Here is a 23,567-nt window from a genome sequence, read left to right on the forward strand (position 1 = left end):
TCTTAGCAAAGTATATCAAAAGTGTATAATACATCTAGATCGGTATCAAATATGTATATAAAATTTACTTATGTCACTGATATCGGGGCCTTTTTACAAATTATTTTACTTTCGTGATTACTGGATAAGGAATTTTAAATTCAACGCCGAATAAGTCCTATTTGTGCAACCAGTGTACTAGAAAGGGATATTTTATTCATTATTGTATTTTTTCAACGTTTGTTTTTGGAAGTATTCATGTAAGGTAGGTGTAATATAGTAAACGATAACGAAGGGATTTTCCACAAACTGTCACTCTCGGATTTGGACAACATGGTCATAAGTTCACTCAACGCCTACAACGTCTAGCCATTCTTTAATCTTTTAAGAAGTATCACCTTAATTCCATTCAAAGAAATCACAGCAGTAATTGCATGATATCTCACTGACGGTACGCAAATCCTTATCAGTGATTGGAGGAATGGTGCTGTCAATCATAGGACCCGCCCCCTGAGTTCCTGACTCGTACTGTATTGAGGCACCGAGGTCAAGAGAAATAAGCATGGCCGCTTTGTTCAGAGGGTGTCGAATTTTTTTTAAAAGAAACAATAAGCATGTGGAGCTCACTTTGGGTATGTTGTTTCCTTATTAATTATCCACTGACAGACCAAAGAGGTTAAAGCGCCGCTAATGTTATTGCCAAGAGCAGTTTGGAAATGTTGTTTTTGCTTTTTTTTTTTTTTTTTTTGTCAGTCTGCAAAATATGTTAACACATTAAATATACTTGGACATATATGTCAAAGCATATGAACAGATATTGTGCACAATGAGCAAGTCGCTGTTTACTTTTTGAGGATCAGAAATGTAAGTTGTGCAATGCAGCTGGGGTTTAGGAGCTAACAGGTTTCACTGTAGTTCAAAGTTTTTTTTTTTTTTTAAATCGCAAACTTTAAGCTAAAAAAAAAATGTGTTGTCAAATTAAAGACCTCAAGTAGTCGTTTTAGGCAAATAATGTTTATTGTGTGTACATCAGAGTTTTCCTCTAAACATCTGGATGTGTATGGACATGAAAGTGTTTATGAAAAAAATTATATTGAGGGTTACAAAGTCTTGCAAAGACTTCTTAATAGTGTGCAGTGTGTTATTCCATGAATTTGATGTTAAACCAACATTGATTTTTACAGATTTGCACCTGAAAGCTCACATATTTCACTTCTCCCTTACATAATTACGGTTTTATAGACATGAAAGCCAAAAAAAAAATTGTACTGCCAGTTTTGTTGCACTCTCTGACTATAATAGCTTTCTGTTTCTATAACGAGGATTTTATTTTACTATAATTTTTTATTTCTTTCTGTGTGTGGTTTTTCAGTATCCTGCAGATCAATGGCTTCCAAGACCCCAGTGGGTTTTATTGGACTGGGTAACATGGGGACACCTATGGCTAGAAATTTACTGAAGCATGGATATCCTGTCATTGCTACAGATGTCTTCCCAGAGTCTTGCAAGGAGTTTCAGGACTCAGGAGCGCAGGTATTAAATATCTATTTCTCAAACAATGTGCTCAAAGCAAAATCAGTCACCTTCTTTCCTTTGTGTACACTTTACGGTTCTGTGTATGAGCCTGTGGAAATAATTGCCCTTGGTTGTCCTCCCAGATCCTGGATTGCCCTGCTGAAGTGGCTGATAAAGCTGACCGCATCATCACCATGCTACCGTCCAGCCCCAACGTCATTGAGGTTTACACAGGACCCAATGGCATACTTAAGTAAGTCTTTTTACTTTAAACTCTCAATGGTGTTTAATTCAATACTGACTGAATTTTAAAACATTGGAGAAACTGTTGTTCTACATTACCATGATTTGTTTAAATTGGATATATAAATCGGCGTAACGTTTGTCTAGATTATTTATAATGATTAAAAATAGTCCAAGATTAAAGAGTTTCCACTGACTGTATGATTAGTACAAGTCTAGGCTTAATCTAGTAATTCTTTTAAATCTACCTTAATTCTGGGACAGTCTGGTCTGTAGAACCCATGTGAAAGTTTTGGAGTAAGAGTTATGTAGGCTTTTTATGACTGATGCTGATACAGATATCTACAGCTGCTATATAATATATGCTGCAGTTCAAAAAGTTTGGGTCATTTTATTTATTTAATTTTTTTGATTGATTGATCATATACTTTTATTCAGCAATGACACATTGGTCAATTGGTCAAAAAGTGAGATTATTTTTCAAAGACTACAAAACATGTATGACATCTATTATTCTATAAAAATTTTAAGCAGTACAACTGTTTTCAATAGGGATAATAAGAAGAAATGGTTATTTAGCACCAATTCAGCATATTAAAATGATTTCTGAAGGATCATGTGACATTGAAGACTGGAAAATGCTGAGAATTCAGCTTTCCCAACACATGAATAAATTACATTTTAAGATAGTTAAAATAGAAAATTGTTTATTAAATTGATATAATATTTCACAATATTACTGTTTTTACTGTATTTCTGTAAATAAAATGGCAACTTGGTGATCATAAGTGGCTTCTTTCCAAAATTTCATTAAAAATGTAAATATTTACTCAATATATTTGTTTATTATATAATGACAAATCTATTGTTAATGTTAAAAAAAAAGCTAACTGCCCACTCGGGCACAATTCCAGGCTGCAACACAAGTCAGATTGAGCAGAGGACTTGTCTGGTTCTTGTAGTCTTGGACCTGATGGCAGACAAGGTCTTCACAGGGGATCTGTTATGTGTGTTGTTTATATTATATTTATTACATATTATAATAAATATATTATATATTTAACTTATACCAGGTTAAAAATATGGGTCTTTAATCTACTTTTAAACTGATAGAGTGTGTCTTCCTCCCGAACAATGCTAGATAGATTGTTCCAGAGTTTGGGTGCTAAATAGGAAAAGGATCTTCTCCCTTCAGTTGATTTTGATCTTCTACACTGTATAAAAAATAAATTAAAAAAATCAGTTAAATTTACAGGAAAAAAAACTGGCAGCTGTGGTTGCCACAGTATTACTGTAAAAAATATGGAAGAAACTTCTTATGGTTTTTAAATTTAAATGTAGTACATAAAACCAGTTTCATTAACTGATATAGTAATATACCAACTAGGGCTGGACGATATGGCAAAATTTATATCACAATATATTTCAGTCGATATGATATATTTCCGATATCGATATGAACATTATTAAAAAAGCCTTGTAAAAACTGCCAAGAATGCCCACAATAGATGTCTGTGCATCATGCAAATCATTGTCAAATAATCATGTCAGTCTCACCTAATTAATATTAATATCTTTAACTTTAAACTATAGGCTAATATACACTTTGACAGCGAATAACTTTACATCTGAGGCGTTTAAAGACTCCGTTTGTCCATTATTTATTTCTAAAGATACACGACAATGTATAAAGGGCTCCATTACCTTCTATGTTACATTATGGCCCCGTATAAACAGTTTTTGTAAAAAATAGGCTAACGATTGCTTCATAACCACTCGTCTCTCTGTCGCATTACCGTACAGACAGGAGGAGAAGCTCGCAGGCAATTAACTTAATATGGCGTACTGGCGTTACATTTTAAAATACTATACAAAATAATTAATCAGAATACTTACTCCTGCTCACTCACGACAAAGAACTCCCCACTCAAGCTCACAGTCTCTGCAAGATTAACGATGGCAGTTTGCACGCACAGCCACTTAGAAGATTTACATCTGTCAGACAGGTTGCTGGCGTCGTCAAGCTTCGTTTGAGTCTGCGCGTCAGAAACGGAAGTGCTAAAAAACGCTAAAAATGGGCTTCACTTGTCTCAATTGAGTTCCAATGGGGTTGCTGTGTCCATTTCTTTTACTGCCTATGGGTAGAACTAGCGGTTTCTCCAGTAATGGCTGTAATCAAAGCAGCTTCGCTATTAAGAATGATTCTTAATCAGATAAAATCAAAATGCCATCGAAGTACTTTTGCTCCATGCGATATGAAATACCTCTAGTTTTGTTTTCTTCCAGCTGCTCTCCATTTTCTAGGCTGCTCTCTTTACACAGTGTTGGACTTAAGCTTCTTTACACCTAAAGGAGTAACAGTGTCTAAAGTGCTAGAAAAGAGAGAGTACTACCATATTTGTAACAAGAGGTTTGCAGCTTTAGCTGTATGGAGTATACATGAGACTAGATAATGATCTGAGATATCAATGTTCTGCTGCAGAATTTCAATGCCATTGACATCAATTCCATGGGATAGGATTTAATCTAAAGAATGACAATGAGTAGGTCCTGACATGTGTTGTCTAACCCCAGTAGAGTTTAGAATATCTATAAATGCTGATCCCAATGCATCCTTTTCATAATTTTTTTAAATTATCTTTAAGTAGTAATTATTAAACATATAATATGTATCATTTGGATTTCACAACCGGTTAGGCTGATTAAAATATTTCTGGGCTTCTTGTTATGATGTTCTGTTCTGTGATTTTGCCCTTTTCTTAAGAAAGGTAAAAAAAGGCACCCTTCTGATTGACTCCAGCACCATCGACCCTGAAGTGTCCAAAGAGATGGCTGTTACTGCTGAGAAGATGGGTGCAGTGTTCATGGATGCTCCGGTGTCAGGAGGTATGACCAACCTGAAAACAACCTCTTATTACCATTGACAATATATTCGCTCAGTTTGATTGACAATTCACATTGTTTAAATTTCTTGTAAGTGCTCACTGTGGAGATTAGGGCTGCATGATAGTGCGATATTTTATTTTTCTGCGATATATATTGGGATATGAAATTTAATAAAAAATTTTCTTACAAACAAAAATGGGGTGAGCACACTTACGTTCTCGTTTTAAATGATTTAAACATCGACACCATTGTGTCAATTGATGAATATGCGCGAGGGAGAGAGAGCAAGACAGCGCTCGTGTTGTTTGAAGACGGTGAGCGTGCGGCCGGGGCTCGCTCACTCACTCTCTCTCTCTCTCTCTCTCGCTTTCTCGCTCTCTCTCTCTCTCTCTCTTTCTCTCGCTCTTTCTCTCACGCTCTCTCTCGCTATCATTGTAATGTTTTCTGAAACGTGGTCAGTAGGGAAAGTACTTTGCCAAATTGGAGAAAATGAAATGTTGGTTTTAAATGTGTAGAAATAGAAATGTGATTTATGACATGGAATTTTTTGTAAGAAAATTGTATTGAGGTAAAAGGACAAATAGTCTAATAAAGATTTTGTTAAGCCTCTCTCTCTCTCTCTCTGCCCTGTTAAACTGACAGGACTTAAAAACACATGCAAATGATAAACTTTCACTCTATGATGGTTAAGATGTGCAATTAATCCGCGGATCACATTCGTCAAGGGCCGGGGAGCACCTGGCCCATACAGTTAATGAATAACGGATCAACTACGACAGCCTACATCAGACATCCTGCGATGTGACTATGGTGAATCCGTACATCGCAATATCGATGCTTAAAGGACACATCGTGCAGCCCTAGTGGAGATGCAATTACATTGTTAAGTGTTGTTTAATGATAGAACTGTGTTCTCACTAAGGCTTTTATTGAGTTCTTGACGTGTCTCAGTCACCTTTTTTATTATTTTATCATTGTAATTTCCTGTACCCATAGATGCTTGTTCCTATGGCTGATGCTCTGTTACAGATAAGTTATATATTGCAACACAAACTCAGGAAGTTTTAATTTTGTATTTTCTTTAATTTTTTTTTTTTAAAGTTATCATTTATAAGGCAATTATAGTCCCTTTTAATGCACATTAATGATTTTTTTTACCTTGGTGTCAGTGTAGCAGAATATTTCTTTCTGTAGAGTTAACTGAGACAAAGAAACCTACAATTTTCCAGAAACACAAACACGCTCCCGTTATATTATGCAGATTCTCTGGGAAGGCTCTGTGACAGGGCCTTTAATGGCCTGAGCCGTTATGGAGGACAGCGCTGTCAGTAGCTTTCACTTTGATGGAGCTTTAATGTTGGCTTTCCCAGTGCCAGGGCCTTTCATGTAGATAAAAGGCCATAAAGAGCCGAGAAACTGTCCTGGACAAGCACATTTTTAAGATGCACAAGTTGTGTGAGTAGGGAAACTCCTCAGGCATTAAAGTTTTGTTGGATGTATGTTTACCGATTGGCGTCTGTAGTGCAGACAAGATTTTAAAGAGCCTGTGTGTGGACTAAGCTATAAAAAAGTGAATGGGTGTATGTGCTTAAGCCTTTGGACTAGATTGAGATTTAACCCTTCCTTAACATCTTAGCGGTGGTGATTTACCATTTTCGTCAGATTATATCCTTCTTTCCTTTTGAACAGAAGCCAAATTTATGACTTGGAGACTTGTAAAAAAAACTTATATTTTTGTGCCCAAAAACGTAATGCAAAAGATTAAAGAAATAATTCATCCAAAAAGAATAAAATATATTTTTATTGTCATTATTCAGTCAGGCAAACTCTGAACCCTCATATGATTTATTTAATCATCTGTCCAGTCTTTTCAATATAATGAAAGCAAATTGGGACTAAAAAGCTCAAAGGTGACAAAAATAAGTGCACTATATTCCAAGAGCTTGGAAGCCATAAAATAGCCTTTTGCAGAGAAATGGCCAAAATTTAAGTCATTTAATAATTTTGTATCTTTTTTTATTGCCTGCTTATTGTAATTGCATAGACAAACCCAATCACTACATTAAGATTTATCTTTTTATTTTCCACAGAAATATATACAAATGAAAACACATTACATTTTGGGGTGAACTATCGCTTTAAAACTTTTTAATTATTATTACTGTTGTTGTTGTATTTACTTTAAAAAAAAAAAAATTATCTGTCCCTCCTAGGCCTATTCATTTGGCAAAAAAATCCAAAGTCAGTTATATTATACACCACATAAAGTAATATCATTTCAAAAATACAACACTAAAATAGAACGAAGCACTCAACATTCCCTGAATCCAAGCGTTGTACACATAAACAATAGATTATGACCTGAACATTAAGAGAAGGTTTATATTTATCATTAGTGCGGGGCAAGAGATAATTTCTCATAGCCCAAATAATCAGCCTCCAAATGTTTATCAGGTCTGTGGGGAGCATTTATCAGACCATATTACAAAATACAGCAGCACTGTTACTTAAATAAGCAGAGTGCCCAGAAGGTGGCACTCCAGCCATCATGACGCCTTTGTGTCTGTTCCCAGTGATCTCCCATCTCCTAGCCTCTCATGTAAAGTCTCTTTTGTGGAAATGAAAATTTGCATGTGTGTGTGAATGAGATCATGTTGTATTTTTTAATGCTGATTTTCTTTTGATATAATTTTATACTCTTGGTTTTATGTTCCTCTCTCTGTGCGTCACTAAGGTTTGGCACATCAGACTGTGTTTCTCAAATAATACAGTCTTAAAATGACAAACAAACTCTCGGCCTCTCTCTCTTTTTAGTTCTTTTTGTCTTTTTTGCATAGATTTGTAATAAACTCAAAGGCACAAACCTCACTGTCTGCTGTTGCAGAGTTGGACCCACAACAAACCCGGCTAACGTCACATGCTCTGAAACGTGGGGTGTGTGGCCATTGCTGCATCTAACAAGTGCTTGGCTAGTTAACAGTAATTACTCACATTCCTCGGTTTTCGCTGAGATTGCGGCCACACTGTCGCTGACTCTCACTATGAAGCTCACGGTGGGAAAACTTCGGCTTTCTGTGCAAGAGAGCGTTTGTCACAGTTTTGTGTGTGGTGGGACTGGGTTAAGTCTGGTTTTGTTTGTGTTTTGGTGCATTGCTCTCACGGAGTCTTAACCTCAAGTCAGTGCGGTATTTACTAAAGTACGTAACTCGTAATGTATATTTATTTTAACGTGGTCACTTGCCATATTTGCGTTTTACATTTAATCTCCCCTTTGTTTTCCTTGACCTAATTTTAGGCCTCTTCTGAATGTGTGAAATGATCTTCTTTTCTTCTCTCTTCTCATTTATTATCACTGATCTAACAGCCTGCATACATGAGCCGTCTCGATGGAACAGCTTTCACCCTGCCTTCACCCATCAGGCCCATAAGTAGATCAGTGCTAATAAAGGAGAAAATGACAATCTCAGGCTTTCAGATGGTCCTTTCAAAATGCATTAGAAGTTTAAAGTGACGTGTTAATGTCAAGTCCCTCACATGACCAAACAGACTTGAAAAATAATATTTAGATTGCATTATTAAATGAGTGCTTTAGTCAGACCTGTTTTGACTTTTAAATGTTAATCAATTTTCATAGCTATGTTGTCTCATGCCTAAAAGTTTGTTGTAATATACTGAAAATGTACATGCATATTAATTTTCCAAATTATTACTGTCGCATATATAATAATGAAAAGGGCTGTAATTTTTTTTATCTTTATTTTACTTTTAAAAACAAAAACATTTATAACAATGGACAAAATGTTCAGAAATGAGTTGCCAATCCATGCAAAGAATAATTCATAAACTGATTTATATAATATGTGTAATAAAATCAGTGTCTGTGTGATTTCTACATGTATTATTTCATATGATTATTATTTTATATTTATTATTTTTGCATTATATATATGGAACATTTGAATATTTAAAATATTATTATTATTATTATTATCGTTGTTGTTTTTATAGGGTCTTCCAAAATTTATTTGAAGAGGTCAGATGTAAAAGCCTGAAAAATTGCCATCTCTAATGTTCTTTTAAAATTAGGTGCTTTTTTTTTCTCAGGCTCTTATGTGTAGGTTCAGTATTTTACTTTAATTGCAATGAATAGTTCTTTTCATTGCCTTTAAAGTGAAATGACTGCACATTATAATAGGAGCCTGAGGAAAAAAAATAATCGGATTTTAGAAGATTTCAGATGGCACTCTGAACTCTCTTAATAAATTTCTCTATAATTAATTACCAAAACATTTTAAACTTTAATTATTTAGGGGGGTGGAGGGGTCTGTGCTTAAATAAATAAATAAATATATATATTTATTATTATTATTATTATTATTATTTCAAATGTGTTTATAATGGAATGGATTTTCCAACCATATATAGGTGTATTATGTGTGTTTCAGCATAAATGGCATGCCCTGTCCCCTATATCATTTTTATGTAAAAAAAGAAAAGAAAATAATAATGTGTGTGAATCTGAGTTTTCATGTTTCATAGCTCCAGTGTTAATTAAGTCTGTTACGTTGTTACCTGATAGCATTAACATTACTCACTCAACACTGTAGGATAACTTGATGGGACAGCAGATGCCCCTTAACAATAGAAAATGTGGACTTTAGATTGACCAGAAACAAGATTACTCATGGAGAGGTGGATCCCCAGATATGTCCTAATGTAGATCAGCTTTCCCCGTGCTGTTTTTGGACGCTGTGAGCATGCTCATTAATATCTCTGCCCTCTGTCGGCCGGAGCAGGAGGGGGAGGAAGAGACTGCCTGATAGATAGGTGAGTGACAGAGGAATTAGCATAACAAGATACTTGCTGGGAAGGCCAGGGACTGTGAGACGTGTGTGAAGGGGGTGGATGGTGTCTGTCCTGGACTCCAGATGGAAACAGACCCATAGCAGCTGTCTAACCAGGACTTTTATAGCAGTGTGTGTGCGTGTGGTTTTATAATGTTGAGTCTGAACAGGAAAGAATTATCAGATATTATGATAGAAAGCAATTTTAAGACTTTAAATTAAAGTTTTAAGACCTGATTTTTTTAATGTCTGCACAGTGTGATGTGTATATGATTGCTGCACTAAGAAGTGAATGAAAAGCTGTCCATCATTTTCCGATGTCATCTGGTATGCACGTGTGCCCCCTGTCGAGGAACTGTCATTCAAACCCCCCTCTCCCACTTTAAACAATCACTGTGGGTCACAAAAGTGTGTGTGTAAATGTGTACCAATCATCCACAAGATAAGTGTTGTTAAGCAGCTTTTAAGTCCTCAATTATGGAAAATTTGGAAATGCTGATGATGGTGCTATTCGATGAACATGTGTGCATGTGTGAAGGGCCGCTAATCAGCATCCTTAGGAGCCGATGTACTGATGGCTCTTGGCCTGGTAGATCATTGATTCCAGATCATTCTTCACTTGTTGTCCACACTCCGAGGGACCCTGCGGTTGTGTGGCGAGGAGGAGGGTGACGATGGCGGTGATTAAAGTCCTGCTTCACATGAATGATGAAGATAATTTGTGCAAGACTCTCTTGTGAACGTGTGAAGGCAGGCACGTTTCGTCTATATGGCAGCTTGGGCAGAGCCCCACCAGAATATTCATAGCCAACATAAACCTCTATATAAACTGAAACAATAATAAGTTGTAAATGTGTTCAGCATTCTGCAACAAATATTTTTTCAGATTTAAGTCGTAAAGTAAGCAGTATATAGTAAAATCCCGTGCATGGCTTTAGCAGGCATGTATACATGATACTAAGCGGGGCAGACGGTGTCTTAGCCCTCCCGAGCTCAACAGCGCCCCACAATTGTGCGATGTAAATCTGTGGTGAAAACGGGAACTGCAGCGCGTTCTAAGCCAGTAACTAGTTGGCATATCTTTTTTTTTTATACTTTGAGTAGTGGATCAAATTAACAAAGTATAAATTCTTTACTTTAAAATGCTCTGTTGAGCATCCTTTACTTTAAAATGCTCATATATGTTGCCTTTATATGGTTATATTGTGTTTGTTTTATTATTATTCTGAGAATAGACATACAATCGTCTTTCCTCACACGAATTGCTTCACAACTTTCTAAATAAACATTTGGAGGTGATAAATGCTATATTAAGGCAATTATAATACAGCATTTTATGCTGTTCTCCGAGCTTGTCAATCATTAGCACGCCACCCACAGGATAACCCAAGGACATCTCTGCCAAAATTTTGTCCGCATATGTCCGCAGAGATTAGAATATAAAGTTTACAATTTTATTTTCATATATTAGTGCTATGATCCAGAATCTGCCCCATCTGAGAATCTGCAGATCTGCAATCTGCAGAATCTTGCATTTGTTTGTGTGTGGTGGCTCATAAACTCTTTTGCCTCGGTGAACCTGTCTGTATGCCACATTAGGACTGCAGGCGTAGAAATGATTGATCTGTGTGAATTTCTCATGTGTGTATGTCTTTATATATGTAAAAAGAAGTGTATTAAGTTTTCTTGGTGTTTTCATTTGTCTGAGAAAGTATCTCCTTTTGGTTGTAATTATAGGTTTAGCCACATGAAGCTAGTAAATATGTTTGTTCCAGTCACACTAGTATGAACTTTCCCACTGCATCAAAAACCAAAAAAAGTTTCTTAAAGGCATAGTTCACCCAAAAGGGAAATCTTTGCCATCATTTACTCACTCATAGCATGTATGACTTTCTTTCTTCTGTGAAACACCATAGTGTCAGTAGGGCTGTATTGAAACAAAACTGAAAATGCGATTATGGCTTAGTGAGATTATCAAATTGCAAAGTCATTTAAGACGTGCATTAAGCACGCGATTGCGCCGATAATCTTCCCAAACTTGTAATCAGAGTCACTGTCTGTGTCTCAACAAAACAGAAGATTTATGGCCTCTCTGCAGTTTAAAAACAATACTAATATTTAAAGTCATAAATATTATTATTATTATTGTAATTTTAAAGTTGTATTCTAAAATAAATTATTCATTACAATAAATATTACATACATTTTATTACAATATTACATATTTCTTATTTTGTTTTATATTATTTGGTAGTAGTAATAAGGATAGTAATTATTTTTTTATTTATAGTCTTATTGACTTATTGACCTTTTTTTAAATCACAATCCTAAAAAACTTCATATGTGTTCATGTTAGTTTTTTGTTCGTTTGCTTGATCTATACAGTGTTGTTGTTTTGGACCCCGTTGACTTTCATTACATAACGACATCTTCAGAATATATTCTTTTGTGTTCCACAGAAGAAAGTAAGTTATATTGTTTTGCAACAACATGAGGGCAGGTCAATTATGACAGAATTGTTATTTTTTTTATAGGTGATTTCTGTAGATGTTCAGTACAGCATGAGAAAAACTAAACTGGCTCATCAAGTTTAAGGAGTTTAGGTGGCATGAGTTCTGTATGCATTTACTGGCCTGATTATCCAATATGGACAAATTTAGCTTTGATCGTAAACTAAATGAATCATTGACATCCTCTGATTTTATCGAGGTTTACCTAATGTTTTTACAGCAGTGTTTCTGGTATTGGAAACACCATAAGAACGGTTCCTAGAATGTCCTCTCGAGATCTCTTTAATGTCCTGCCAGCACAGGCGTTTAGAGAGACAGTCGCTTTCGAATCCCTATTGTATGTTTGTGATCAATGCTGGTCTTTTTACAGTCAAAAAGAAAGTTATTGATCAGCTCAGGAGGCTAGCTGATAGATTGCAAAAAGGACAAGTGTGTTTGTGTATGCGTCTGGGAGGGCTGAAAAAAGAACTGATTTCGTCATTTAGAGTCTTTATTACTGTCAGCAGTTCTAGAGGTTCAAGAGGTTCGCATGGGGTTTTTATTTACACACAATAAAGGCTCTGCGATCTACACGCTCGATGAGGTGGTTTAAGCTCCACCGTCTCGCTTTGCCTGAGAAAATGTTCTCATATCCACAAATGTAGTTTAATGTAACTTTGCCACTAATTAAACATTTCGGTGTTGTAAAAAGCGCTTAAAGCATTAACTGTTTTTTTTTTTTTTTACTGTTTAAAGTGCTGGAAAGAGAGTTTGTGGTACCTGACACCAAAAATAACTGCGTACGTCTCCGTCAGAGCTCACGTCCATGTGGGTTTCTTCATAAGCCTATATATTTACTGTCTTTCAATCTAATGTAGAGTTGATTTTTGTACTTGTTTGTTGAGCAGTTTCGCTTACCTGATTTGGGTTTTTAGCTACTAAGAAGAGCTACTCAGGTCATCTTAACACCTTTGACCTTTTTTAAATGCATTTTACAGATCTTTCACCAAAAAAAAATATATATATAGATTTCATTAGATTAGATTAGGCCTATATGATAAGTCTTGGATTTCAGTTTATTTTGCCATAATGACCAGCTTTTCTGTGTGTTATTAAATAACTGAATAAATACACAAATTCATCAATGATAGATGTCAGTTGACTTGAATTACTTTATTACAAGTCTTAATAGAAAACTAACATTACCTTAGGCAAATACATAGTTTTAATTACATAGTCCATAGGACATTAAACAAAGATTTGACCGTAGAATGCTGCAGTTGACCAATTAGATTCAAGTATTTAAATGAGCCACATTATTACGTTCGTCCTTTGGTATAATCTTGTATTTTTCTTTTTAGGCCACTGTCTGCATTTTCATATTGCTCTAGCATTACTTTTAGCATTGTAAATATGCTAATGGGATGTCTTCATTAAATGTAATAAAGCAGTTGAATCTAAAAAAGCGTGCACATTTTGAAAGTAAAACTGCATACTAATGCTTGTTTACAGAAAAACAAAACAAGCACACATGCATTTGGGAAATGACAGACACTCGGAGCTAATGAGAGAATTATTGATGACTGATAAGTACGGCTAAAATCAATAAGGGGAAGTCTCTCTTTTTTCTTTCTCTCTCTCACTCTCTTTACCTCTGTTTCACGCGATCTATCTTGCATCAGTTCTTTTCTCTTGGTCTTTAATAATTAACTTCAGCATTATTAGCTTCTCAGTATAAACAGCTTATTCATTAGTGTTGACATGCACACAAACAGATCACTCACCTCAAAGCACTGCATGCTTTTTTTCTCATGTCATATTGTATCTATTGTGTGATATACATTGGATTTGTGTGTTATGTGGATATTAGGGATTTCAGTGCAGCAGATGTAGTTTTTTTTTTTTTTTTATCTGGCCAATTTTATTGCTTTAATTGCATTCTAATCGGGCAAATCCCCGGACACACATATCTATGTCAGCAGTGTTGAAAGCACCCCTCCCATGTAGAACATGGCACGCTTTAACGTGATTGGCCACGCTTGGTCCTTTTAAGGCGTGGCGCTTAATTGAACATGATAAAGTGTAAAGTTAATTACCCCATAGAGCTGTCACTCATACCCCAGGGGGCGTGTTCACTTAGGGGGAGGAGTGTCGCTTCAGGCACAGCTGTCGTACGCAAGTGTATGTGTTTGTGGGGAGGGGGACAATAGGTCCTTGTCCTCAGAGAGTTGTGAAGGATGATTTGGACAATCGGCTTTTAAAGGCAAACACTCAAATGTTGTCCCGCTGGTGCCAGACAGCTTATTAATACCCTCCTCTGCCCTAAAACGCACACGCACACGCACACACACATACACTGTTGACTAAATCCTGACCTGTTTATGTTAAATTAGAAGGTTTAGTCATTTATAATGCTTCTCAGTTGTACAATAACTGTAGAAAGAAAATGGTGATCGCATGATAAAAATATCTTTGGATCTTTGAACATGTAGTAAGACATTAATGATGTTGTTGTTTTGTTTTTTACCATGTTGATGTGCCATAACTAAAATGAAGTAAGTTTATTTTAGTTTAGTTTAGTACTTTGACATAACCGTCTCTTGAGGCCATCATTATAATGGTACCACCACAGCACTTACAGATATACACACTGAAAACTGACAATTTAGTGATTCTGTGCACATGTTACTATGATTTCTCAAAGCGTGACTGTGTTTTGTCCAGGTGTTGGTGCAGCCAGTCTGGCTAAACTCACCTTCATGGTGGGCGGAGTTGAGGAGGAATTTAATGCTGCCCAGGAGCTGCTCACGTGTATGGGAGCAAATGTAGTGTACTGCGGCCAAGTTGGGAGTGGACAGGTAAATACACACAAACATGAATATCCTTTAGCCTATAATCATTTATACATTCTAGAGATGGTGACATCAGTGGAACTTCATAGAAAACCATGGTATGACCACCACAACATTTTTGAGAATCATATCATGTTCTGAAATGGCCAAGTTTTTTTTTTTTTTTCAGCGTGCTCTGTTTAAACTGAGCGGCAACCTCCCGCTCTCTTTCGTGAGGCCAATAAGGAAGTGACTAAAACTGCAATTCATCGACTGGCTGCTTGAGGCTGGCTGCAGAAGAGAGTCAGTCCCATAGACTCCCCATGTTAAAATGCCCAACTTTACAGCAGAAAAAAACATGTTTACAGCCTGGTTCAAAAAATTATTTTGGTCTATATTGCTAATTTTGCCCTTCATGACAACTGTGAGGGGGGTAAATTTTTTTATAACTCATCCGTTTAGATTATATTAAGCCTTAAAGTTCTGCATAATTAAGGGTGTGGCCACTTGAGTGACAGGTGGATTGCCGCTGCTGACAATGCCGTCGTGCTAGGTGGGCGTGGCTTCAGCAATCAGCTCCCGCCTTTTTGCCCATTTTCGATTATCCGGGAGAGTCGCGCGGTGACGCGCTGCCACGCTCTGCACACTTTAGGCTTCAAAACCGCTATTGAGAAGTCTATGGGTGACGTCACGGACACTACGTCCATATTTTTTTACAGTCTATGGTTTAAACACATTCATTCAAGATCAGTCTAAATGAGAGCTTTTTAAAAAGTAAACTTTCAGCTCATTTAAAATGCTTGCAAACTTAATTTCCCTCATTTTGCTTTTCTATTGTTATATTATCATCTATCCTGTGTCAAGTTTCTGAAGTGTCTTTGACACTGGCAGTTGACAGCAAATGTGTTTGACGTGTACATCTGTGTTATGTCCAAGTTGCTGTAGCTTTGTTACCATATTATGATCATTTTAACCCACTTAATTTCTTAAAATTACAGAATGTATTTATAGTATCCTAAAAAGATTTGATTATTCATGATATGACCCATTTAAAGGAACACTCTAAGGACTATGTGGTGCTTAACAAATTCCTTATGTACTGGAATTAAAAGGTTACTACAAAACCTTTAAATTAAATTACTTCTGTGGCTGAACTGATGTTTTGCACTTTTCTTTTTCAGGCAGCGAAAATCTGCAACAACATGCTGTTAGCAATTGGCATGATTGGTACAGCAGAGACCATGAACCTCGGAATCAGGTGAAGTGTGTGTGTGTGTGTGTGTGTGTGTATGAGGATGAGGGTGCTCTCTAGCTCAAAGAATTTGAAAAAAGTAGTCCATATGTCTCCTGCTCTAGTTCCAACCTGCCACACAATTGCTTTGTATAAGAAGCAGACTGAAATGTTCTTATTTCATTATCTTTTATTTATTTCAAAACATCCTGTGAAAAGTGTAGAGAGTATCCTGTCTTTTTATCATTACTGATGAATGTAGTAAATGTTTTTATATAATATGTTATAGTGAGAACTGAGAAGAATGGGAAATTATATCAGAGTATATTGCTTGTCAGTGTTGCTTGCATATAGCTACAGCTTAATATGTTGGAGTCAACACATCAAGGTATTCCTTATACATTTGAAATATGTATTCATATTCACTTGAATGCAGTCTCTGAATCTAGTGTGCATGAAGCAGTGTCATCCCTCTTCTCAGGGATATAAGGATCTCATATGCACTTATACAGACTCATTTAGATGCCTTGGGTTCCTGGCTGTCATAAATCTCCCATGCTGCACTGCAGCCTGTCCTCTCTTGCAGCACACTGCACATAGAGAATGTCAAGAGGATGTTTGTTTGAAAATATTGTAATGTTCTCTTTTTCAGTAGAATGCAAACGGGTGCTCAGGAGTAATAATTAGTCGATCACTACAGGGAATTATCAGTAGGTTTTCCCACCTTTCTTATTGTATCTTTTGTTCTTTCTGTTCCTAACTGTATTTTTAGGACTTTCTATGAATAGGGTCCAAAATTGAGCCTATATATATTTAGGACCAATTTTGTATTATATTGCCCTGTTTCCAAAATGGAGAACATCCACATTAAAAAAAAAAAAATCAGTATCATCTATTTTTCAATAACTATGACAACAATATTGCCATTAATATTATTAAAATAATCTAATTCCATTTCTTATTTCTTCCCTGGTTGATACAATTAGTTAATAATTTAATAATGTCAACTGCAGTAAAATCAATATTTAATTCAGATTCTCAACATTTTGACATTTTATATGGTTTTATTTTGTTTTAATTGTTACATTTGAGAAATTGTAGAGAAATTGTCCATGAATAAGGTACAAAATTGGGTTTACATAGAGAGTGAGACACACACACACACACACACACACACATATATATATATATATATATATATATATATATATATATATATATATATATATAACACAGGATTTGTGATCTCTAATGTTTTAAAAGAGTAATGAGGCACCATATTGTATACTCTTTGTAGAAAAAGGCCCTTTCCTTATTTTTCTTCCCAACGAGTGCTGAGTATCTCAGGTCATATGTGATGTTCGGCTTGGAAAAGAAGTGTCCCCAAATGACGGTTATCTCCCCTTTCGCTTTCTCTCTCCATCTATCTTCACTTATGCATGCATATGCTGCTGTCTACACTTTAAGAGCAGTAGCTACAGCCGAGAATGAGCCCGATGTTTTTAATGATGCCACATACACACAACTGAGAGGCTTTGAAAGTTCATTCACCACACAAGCACCCTCACACACACACACAGCCTGTGTACAGATGTTTAAAAAGATAATTGACATTTAGTAATAAACTCGTTTGTTGCCTCTTAAAGACATTAATAAAATTGTGGCCTGTGTGTGTTTGCTTATAAGCCTGTGTGTTTATAATCCTGAGTGCACCAGGGCTTGATGAAGAAATGAGAACAAGAAGCATAAGTGTGTAAACATAAGTATTTAACAAAACGGGCCCCCCTTCTAATGCAGTGATCAAACATCAAACGCCTCTAGTTTATTTCCTCCCTTCCTTTTTCTTTAACTGTAATTTACTCATCCTGTTTAACTAGACTCTCACATCTGTTTTCCTTTCTCTCGCTGCCATGGTATTAACCTGCACACACTTCACACTTGATTTCATCCGCCAAATTTTAACAAGTATCCTTTGAACCTGTCTCTTTCATGTAAATATGATGTGTAAACGGTTTGGATAATATCCATAGGAGCAAAAAAAAATGCTATACAAAATTAAGTTTAGCATGTTAACAGTTACACATACACACTAATTTCTTGTGCTGAGAGAGTGATTTGTGCTATAGCAGAGAAGCCAGGTTGCAGTTGAGGTGCTAACCTTTTCAGTCACTGACCCAGAACGTGTGTGTGTGTGTGAGAGAGAGAGAGAGAGAGAGAGAGCTGGGGGAAGGAGGGGACAATGTTGAACATATGTCATCGTTTGTTCCCAAGAGACCGAGAGACACAGACATAAAGGGGGAAAGTGAGAGAGAACGGGAGATTGATACGGGGTCAGTCAGTGGGCTGTTTATAGACATTAAACTTCCCTAACACAACTGTTAAATGACAGCGTTGCTCACAAACACACATATTATTGAAATTTAATTTTCCAAAACAGCCTGTAAAAACCGACAGTGTGGGACGGACGGATGGAATAATAGAAAGGGGAAAGAAATTGACATTTTATGCACAGCTGTGTGTCCTTGTTTCTTAATTGTAGCATAGACTTCTAAAAGTCTTGGTGTGAGTGAATGTGTACGTGAAGGCACGGCCCCTGAATGAGAGACAGGTGGAGTTACTGTATAACTGCACTTAAACACTCATCATAATTTAATAAACCTAAGAGAGCTAAAAAGCACACTTTACTGTCTCACCACCACTGCTGCTCCGGCTTGAGTCCACACGCACACGCGTGTGTGTCGAGGAGCTCTTGATGTGGTCATATTTATGTTCTTGTTAAAGCAAGAAACAGCAGTTCTTTGCCCAGTTACACATCATCCTCAAATTTCTCTCTTTTTTTCCTTTCGTTTCAAACTTTTTGTCAACTGCCAATTTTTTTTGTTCGTCAAAGCAAACAGTATGCTATTTGACAGGGTTTATTTATTTATTAGTAGTGTCTGGATCAGTAATGTGCAAAAATATTTTGTTTTTGTTATTCATTTATTCTAATATACAGAAAAAATGCAATTCATACATAAAAAAAATGCTATTTAAACATTTTTCTACTTTAAGCATCGGTTTAGTTTAGTGTTTGGAGTTAAAATTTATTTTGATAGTTTTGGGGGGGCATAAAGTAAAAAAATGTCAAGGTTGAGACAATCATCCTGATATCATCATGAAAAAATATGCATAAAAATGCCTCATTAAAAAAAGCAAAATCCTTAACTGTTCTCTTGAGAAAGTAGTTACGCACAATTATGGATTATTTAGTAGAAAAATTGTCATCAGATAATAGATAATAAGATAATAAATAGACAAGTCTAGTTCAGACTAAAATTCATAAATATTTGTAATATTCATTTACATTTTTAGTGTGATTAAATCAAAACTTTTCTTGAAAAAAAAAATACAAAAATAAAAACGGTATAAGAAAAAACATTATGAAAGCAACGTGAATATGAAGTGTATGTTTCTACTTGGCACAGGTATTTTTCTTACATCATATAGTAGAGATTTGACCGTGAGCTTTTTTGACTAAATAAGTAAACAGACACCTAACTACAACCTAACAACCACATAGATAATGCCTAGCAACCACTCACTTGGCAGCAGCTTTCTTCAGAAAATCTTTGTGTTGTGTTTGCTGTCTTGTCAGTTTTGGTCTTTATTATACAATGTTATTTGGGTGCACAGTCATTTGTAAAGCAGCAAGGCCCATTTCACTCAGATCTACTTTAAATGCAAGACTGAAGTCACCCTGTTTTCTGCTATGGGGGACAGACTGGTGGGGCGAATTAATAAGACAGCTGCTTGTGTCAGAGTTTTATTACCCCTGCATTTGTGTGGGGGACAACAAGCGTGAGAGTGGAAAATGATGAACTACAGCTCCTGTTAAATATCAATACTGTATTATCCAGGCCCGTTTTCCACTTAGGGATGATCTGGTCCTAAGCTTAAAGGTCAGTGGTGTTTCTGACCTCTGTCCATTGACCTATCTCTCTCTTTTGATCAGACTGGGTTTGGATCCAAAGCTGCTGGCAAAGATTCTGAACATGAGCTCAGGACGATGTTGGTCTAGTGACAAGTATAACCCTGTCCCAGGTGTCATGGAAGGAGTGCCCTCCGCAAACAACTACCAGGGAGGCTTTGGCACAATGCTAATGGCTAAAGTATGTGGTTTCTTTTGATCATATGTATTAATTTACGCCAAGTCTAAACAACTTTAAGGCGAAGGAGAATAAAACATGTTGTGTTCACAGGATCTTGGTTTTGCTCAGAACACTGCGACCAGTACACGGACCCCAATTCCTCTTGGTTCTTTGGCACACCAGATCTACCGCACAATGTGCGCTCACGGCTACTCAAACAAAGACTTTTCCTCCATCTTCCAGTTTTTACGAGAAGAGGGGGTACAGTAGGTCAAGTGGAACTGGCCCATAATCTGTGTGAGAAACAGACATTATGATTGGCTGGTTTAGTATTGATATGCATATGTGTCTAATTTGAAAGGGATGTTACAGGTATGTTGAAGCTAATGAGTGTAGCATTAAGAGACTGATACCTCTGTTAGGTTGTAGCCTGATGCTGACATTCAAAACTTCGCAGAGCCATTTTTAAGTGTTTTTAGTTTTGTACGACCGGTTCACACTGTTACTCAAGCTTGCTTACATCACACATTTACTGCAATCGTTTACAGTCATTAGATTCCATTTGATTCTACTTCGAGCAGGTTCTGAACCAGAATTGATTTTAGGTCCTGATCAGACACTGTTAGAATGCAGTGATGCATAAACATACCTCATCTGTTTCAGTTTTCCCTGAACTGAATCGAAACTGTGAACAATTTTACAAAGTAGTGGGTCCCCCATTTTTTCTTGAAAAGCTACATTAAAGGAATAAGTGGCCCAAAAATTAAAAATGTTGAAAATGTAGTCTTCCTCAGGCCATCCAAGAAGTAGATGAGTTTGTTTATTCATTGGAACAGATTTTGAGTAATTTAGCATTACATCACTTGTTCACCAATGGATCATCTGCAGTAAATGGGTGCAATTAGAATGAGAGTCCTAACAGCTGATAAAAACATCACAATAATCCACATATAATCCACATGACTCCAGTCCATCAATTAATATCTTGTGAAGTGAGAAGCTGTGTGGTTGTGAGAAACAGTACCATCATTAAGAGGTTTTAACTTCAAACCACTGCTCCTGGCTAAAATGCATGTTCTCCAAACATTATTTTGCTTTCTCCAGTAAAAAGGACATTTAATCCGAATCGAGAGAAATATGCACAGATCAAAAGAGTTCTAAACCAATATGTCAGTGGATTTTGACGTGAGACAGGTGATGGACTTTTTCACTGGAGGAAGCGTTTTATTGATTATGCACTTTTAAAGTTTTAAACTCTTTAAAGTTAAAATGCCTTAATAATGGATTCCTTTATTTAAACAATGAACACACAGCTTTTCGCATCACAATAATTGGACAGCCAATAATTGATGGACTGGAGTCATGTGGATCATTTGTGTGATGTTTTTATCAGCTGTTTGGACTCTCACTTTGACGGCACCCATTCGCTGCAGAGAATCCATTGGTGAACAAGTGATGTAATGCTTAATTTCTCCAAATCTGTTCCAATTAAAAATAAACCCATGTACATCTTGGATAGCCTGAGGGAAAACTTTCAGCAAATTTCCATTATTGGTGAACTATTCCATTAAAACGTACCTCTGTTTTACACTAGATAGATTATACACTTGCGTATCTGTCTTTATTCTGACCACAATTTTTCTTGTTTTTCATTTCTTATCCACAAAACAAAGGGTTTAAAGTCGCCCTGTAGTGTATGTACATATGTATATTTGTAATGGTGCTGTATTGAGAATGAGCAGTGTTAATGGTCTCTATTTTACAGAGGACCTGTTGACCCTCACTAAGAAGAGACCGATGCCATCTGTGTGCTAGGCACATACACACGCACAAGGCTCAAGAATCATGGTGTGTCCTCTATACAAAATGTTCTTGTTCATATTATGTCCTCAATAAAGAAGTTAAGTGAGCTAATTACATATTATCTGCATCACCAAACAGATTTTCAAATATAAAACTTTTTAAATGTCTTCTGCCACTGGTCTGAAATAGATAGTCCTGCACCAAATGCAAACCATTTGTTTTACTAATGTGGTTGTGTAGGGCTGGTCAGGATACTTAAACAAAAAGAAAAAAGTTTTGATAGCATTGCAGTGTTTATTTATTTATTTTTTTCAGAGAAATCGTCCTACAAGTGTCTTATTTATATTTGTCTCCGCAAATTAATCTTAAACTATTTTAACATTCAAACATTACCTTCATGCAGTGTCTCTGATGTAGTGCCATATATAGCTTTCTCCAATCCATATGAATGTTTAATAAGGCTGCGTTTGCGTTTGATCTATTTAACTGAAGGGTCGGTGTGTTTGGGTTGGGTTAGGTAAGGACAATGGATTTAATGACATAATTTTCAGATTTAGAAGGTAGCATTCCTTAGTTATAAGAAGAAAATTAAAGATTTAAAGTCATGCATGCAAGAAATACAACTGTTACAGCATGCGATGTTTACAAAAAGAGAAGAAAGGTTTAAGTAATGTTTCAGTGCTCGGATGAATTTGTCCCCTTACTTCCTTTCCTGATGTGGGTCCTCTGGTGTCTGCGGCCTGCCTGATTTTTTCCATTGTTCTGTCCACATGCTCACACGCACTCGTGCTTTACAAATGATGCTCTTATTTCCATCATCACAATCAGAAAGCCAAAAAAACAAGGCATCACCCGTGGGCTCTTTTCTTTAATGGTGTTTTTGGTCTTTCGTTCTTGTGTTTTTATTATTCTGGCAGCGCTGTTTGTGTCTGTAGACAGTCTCAGACAGGCCAACCCAGTCTGAACGAGTGCAGAGGTCGTTAAAACCACTCTTATCCTCAACTTTTAATTGTAGGACTTAATTTTATGACCAATGCTCGTGATGTGCAGTTATGTGGCTGTAGCCTCAGACTGTCCTACACACTGTAAGTGCACTAATTGTTTAACTGAGACCGCCGGTTATTAACTTAGAGCTTAAAGACTGTAGCTGGGTATGCGCATGTTAAACTGAAAATGCAGGCATTATAGCTATTCTAGATGGTGAGTTTGAGAGTGAAACTGGGAAAGAGACCTTTGGTTTTTGTGTTCCTGTTGCTCAAGTGGTAGAGCATTGCGTTAGCAAGCACAAGGTTGGGGGTTCGAAGCCCAAGGAACACATGCTTGGAGAAAATTGTTAGCTTGAATGCAATGTAATTTCGCTTTGGATAAAAGCGTCTGCTAAATACATAAATCTCATTTAATTTAATTTAGGTAGCAGCAGTACAATTGTGCCATGAATGGATGTCATTAGCTGCCTAGCCGATGTGCTGTCCAGTCTGACCTCGGTGAAAAACCTATTCATTTCTTTAAATAAAAACAACTTACTGACCCCAAATGTTTATACAGTAGTTTATGACAACAGATCTTTTATGTCTGCATGTCTAAAAGCACTGGATGACTTCTTGATTGTCTTGGTGGTT

General features: G+C 36.3%; 1 protein-coding gene across 1 annotated transcript; it reads left to right on the forward strand.

Moving 5' to 3' along the window:
- Positions 1-497: 497 nt before the first annotated feature.
- Positions 498-20,997, forward strand: LOC113069990 (3-hydroxyisobutyrate dehydrogenase, mitochondrial). The gene is made up of 8 exons (XM_026243133.1): positions 498-611; positions 1,352-1,512; positions 1,638-1,747; positions 4,502-4,623; positions 14,681-14,814; positions 15,969-16,045; positions 20,010-20,166; positions 20,257-20,997. Exons 1-8 carry the CDS (start codon positions 542-544, stop codon positions 20,413-20,415), a joined length of 990 nt encoding a protein of 329 aa, XP_026098918.1. The 5' UTR covers positions 498-541; the 3' UTR covers positions 20,416-20,997.
- The last annotated feature ends 2,570 nt before the right edge of the window (positions 20,998-23,567 follow it).

Source organism: Carassius auratus, unplaced genomic scaffold (assembly GCF_003368295.1).
Source record: "Carassius auratus strain Wakin unplaced genomic scaffold, ASM336829v1 scaf_tig00002643, whole genome shotgun sequence".
NCBI lineage: Eukaryota > Metazoa > Chordata > Actinopteri > Cypriniformes > Cyprinidae > Carassius > Carassius auratus.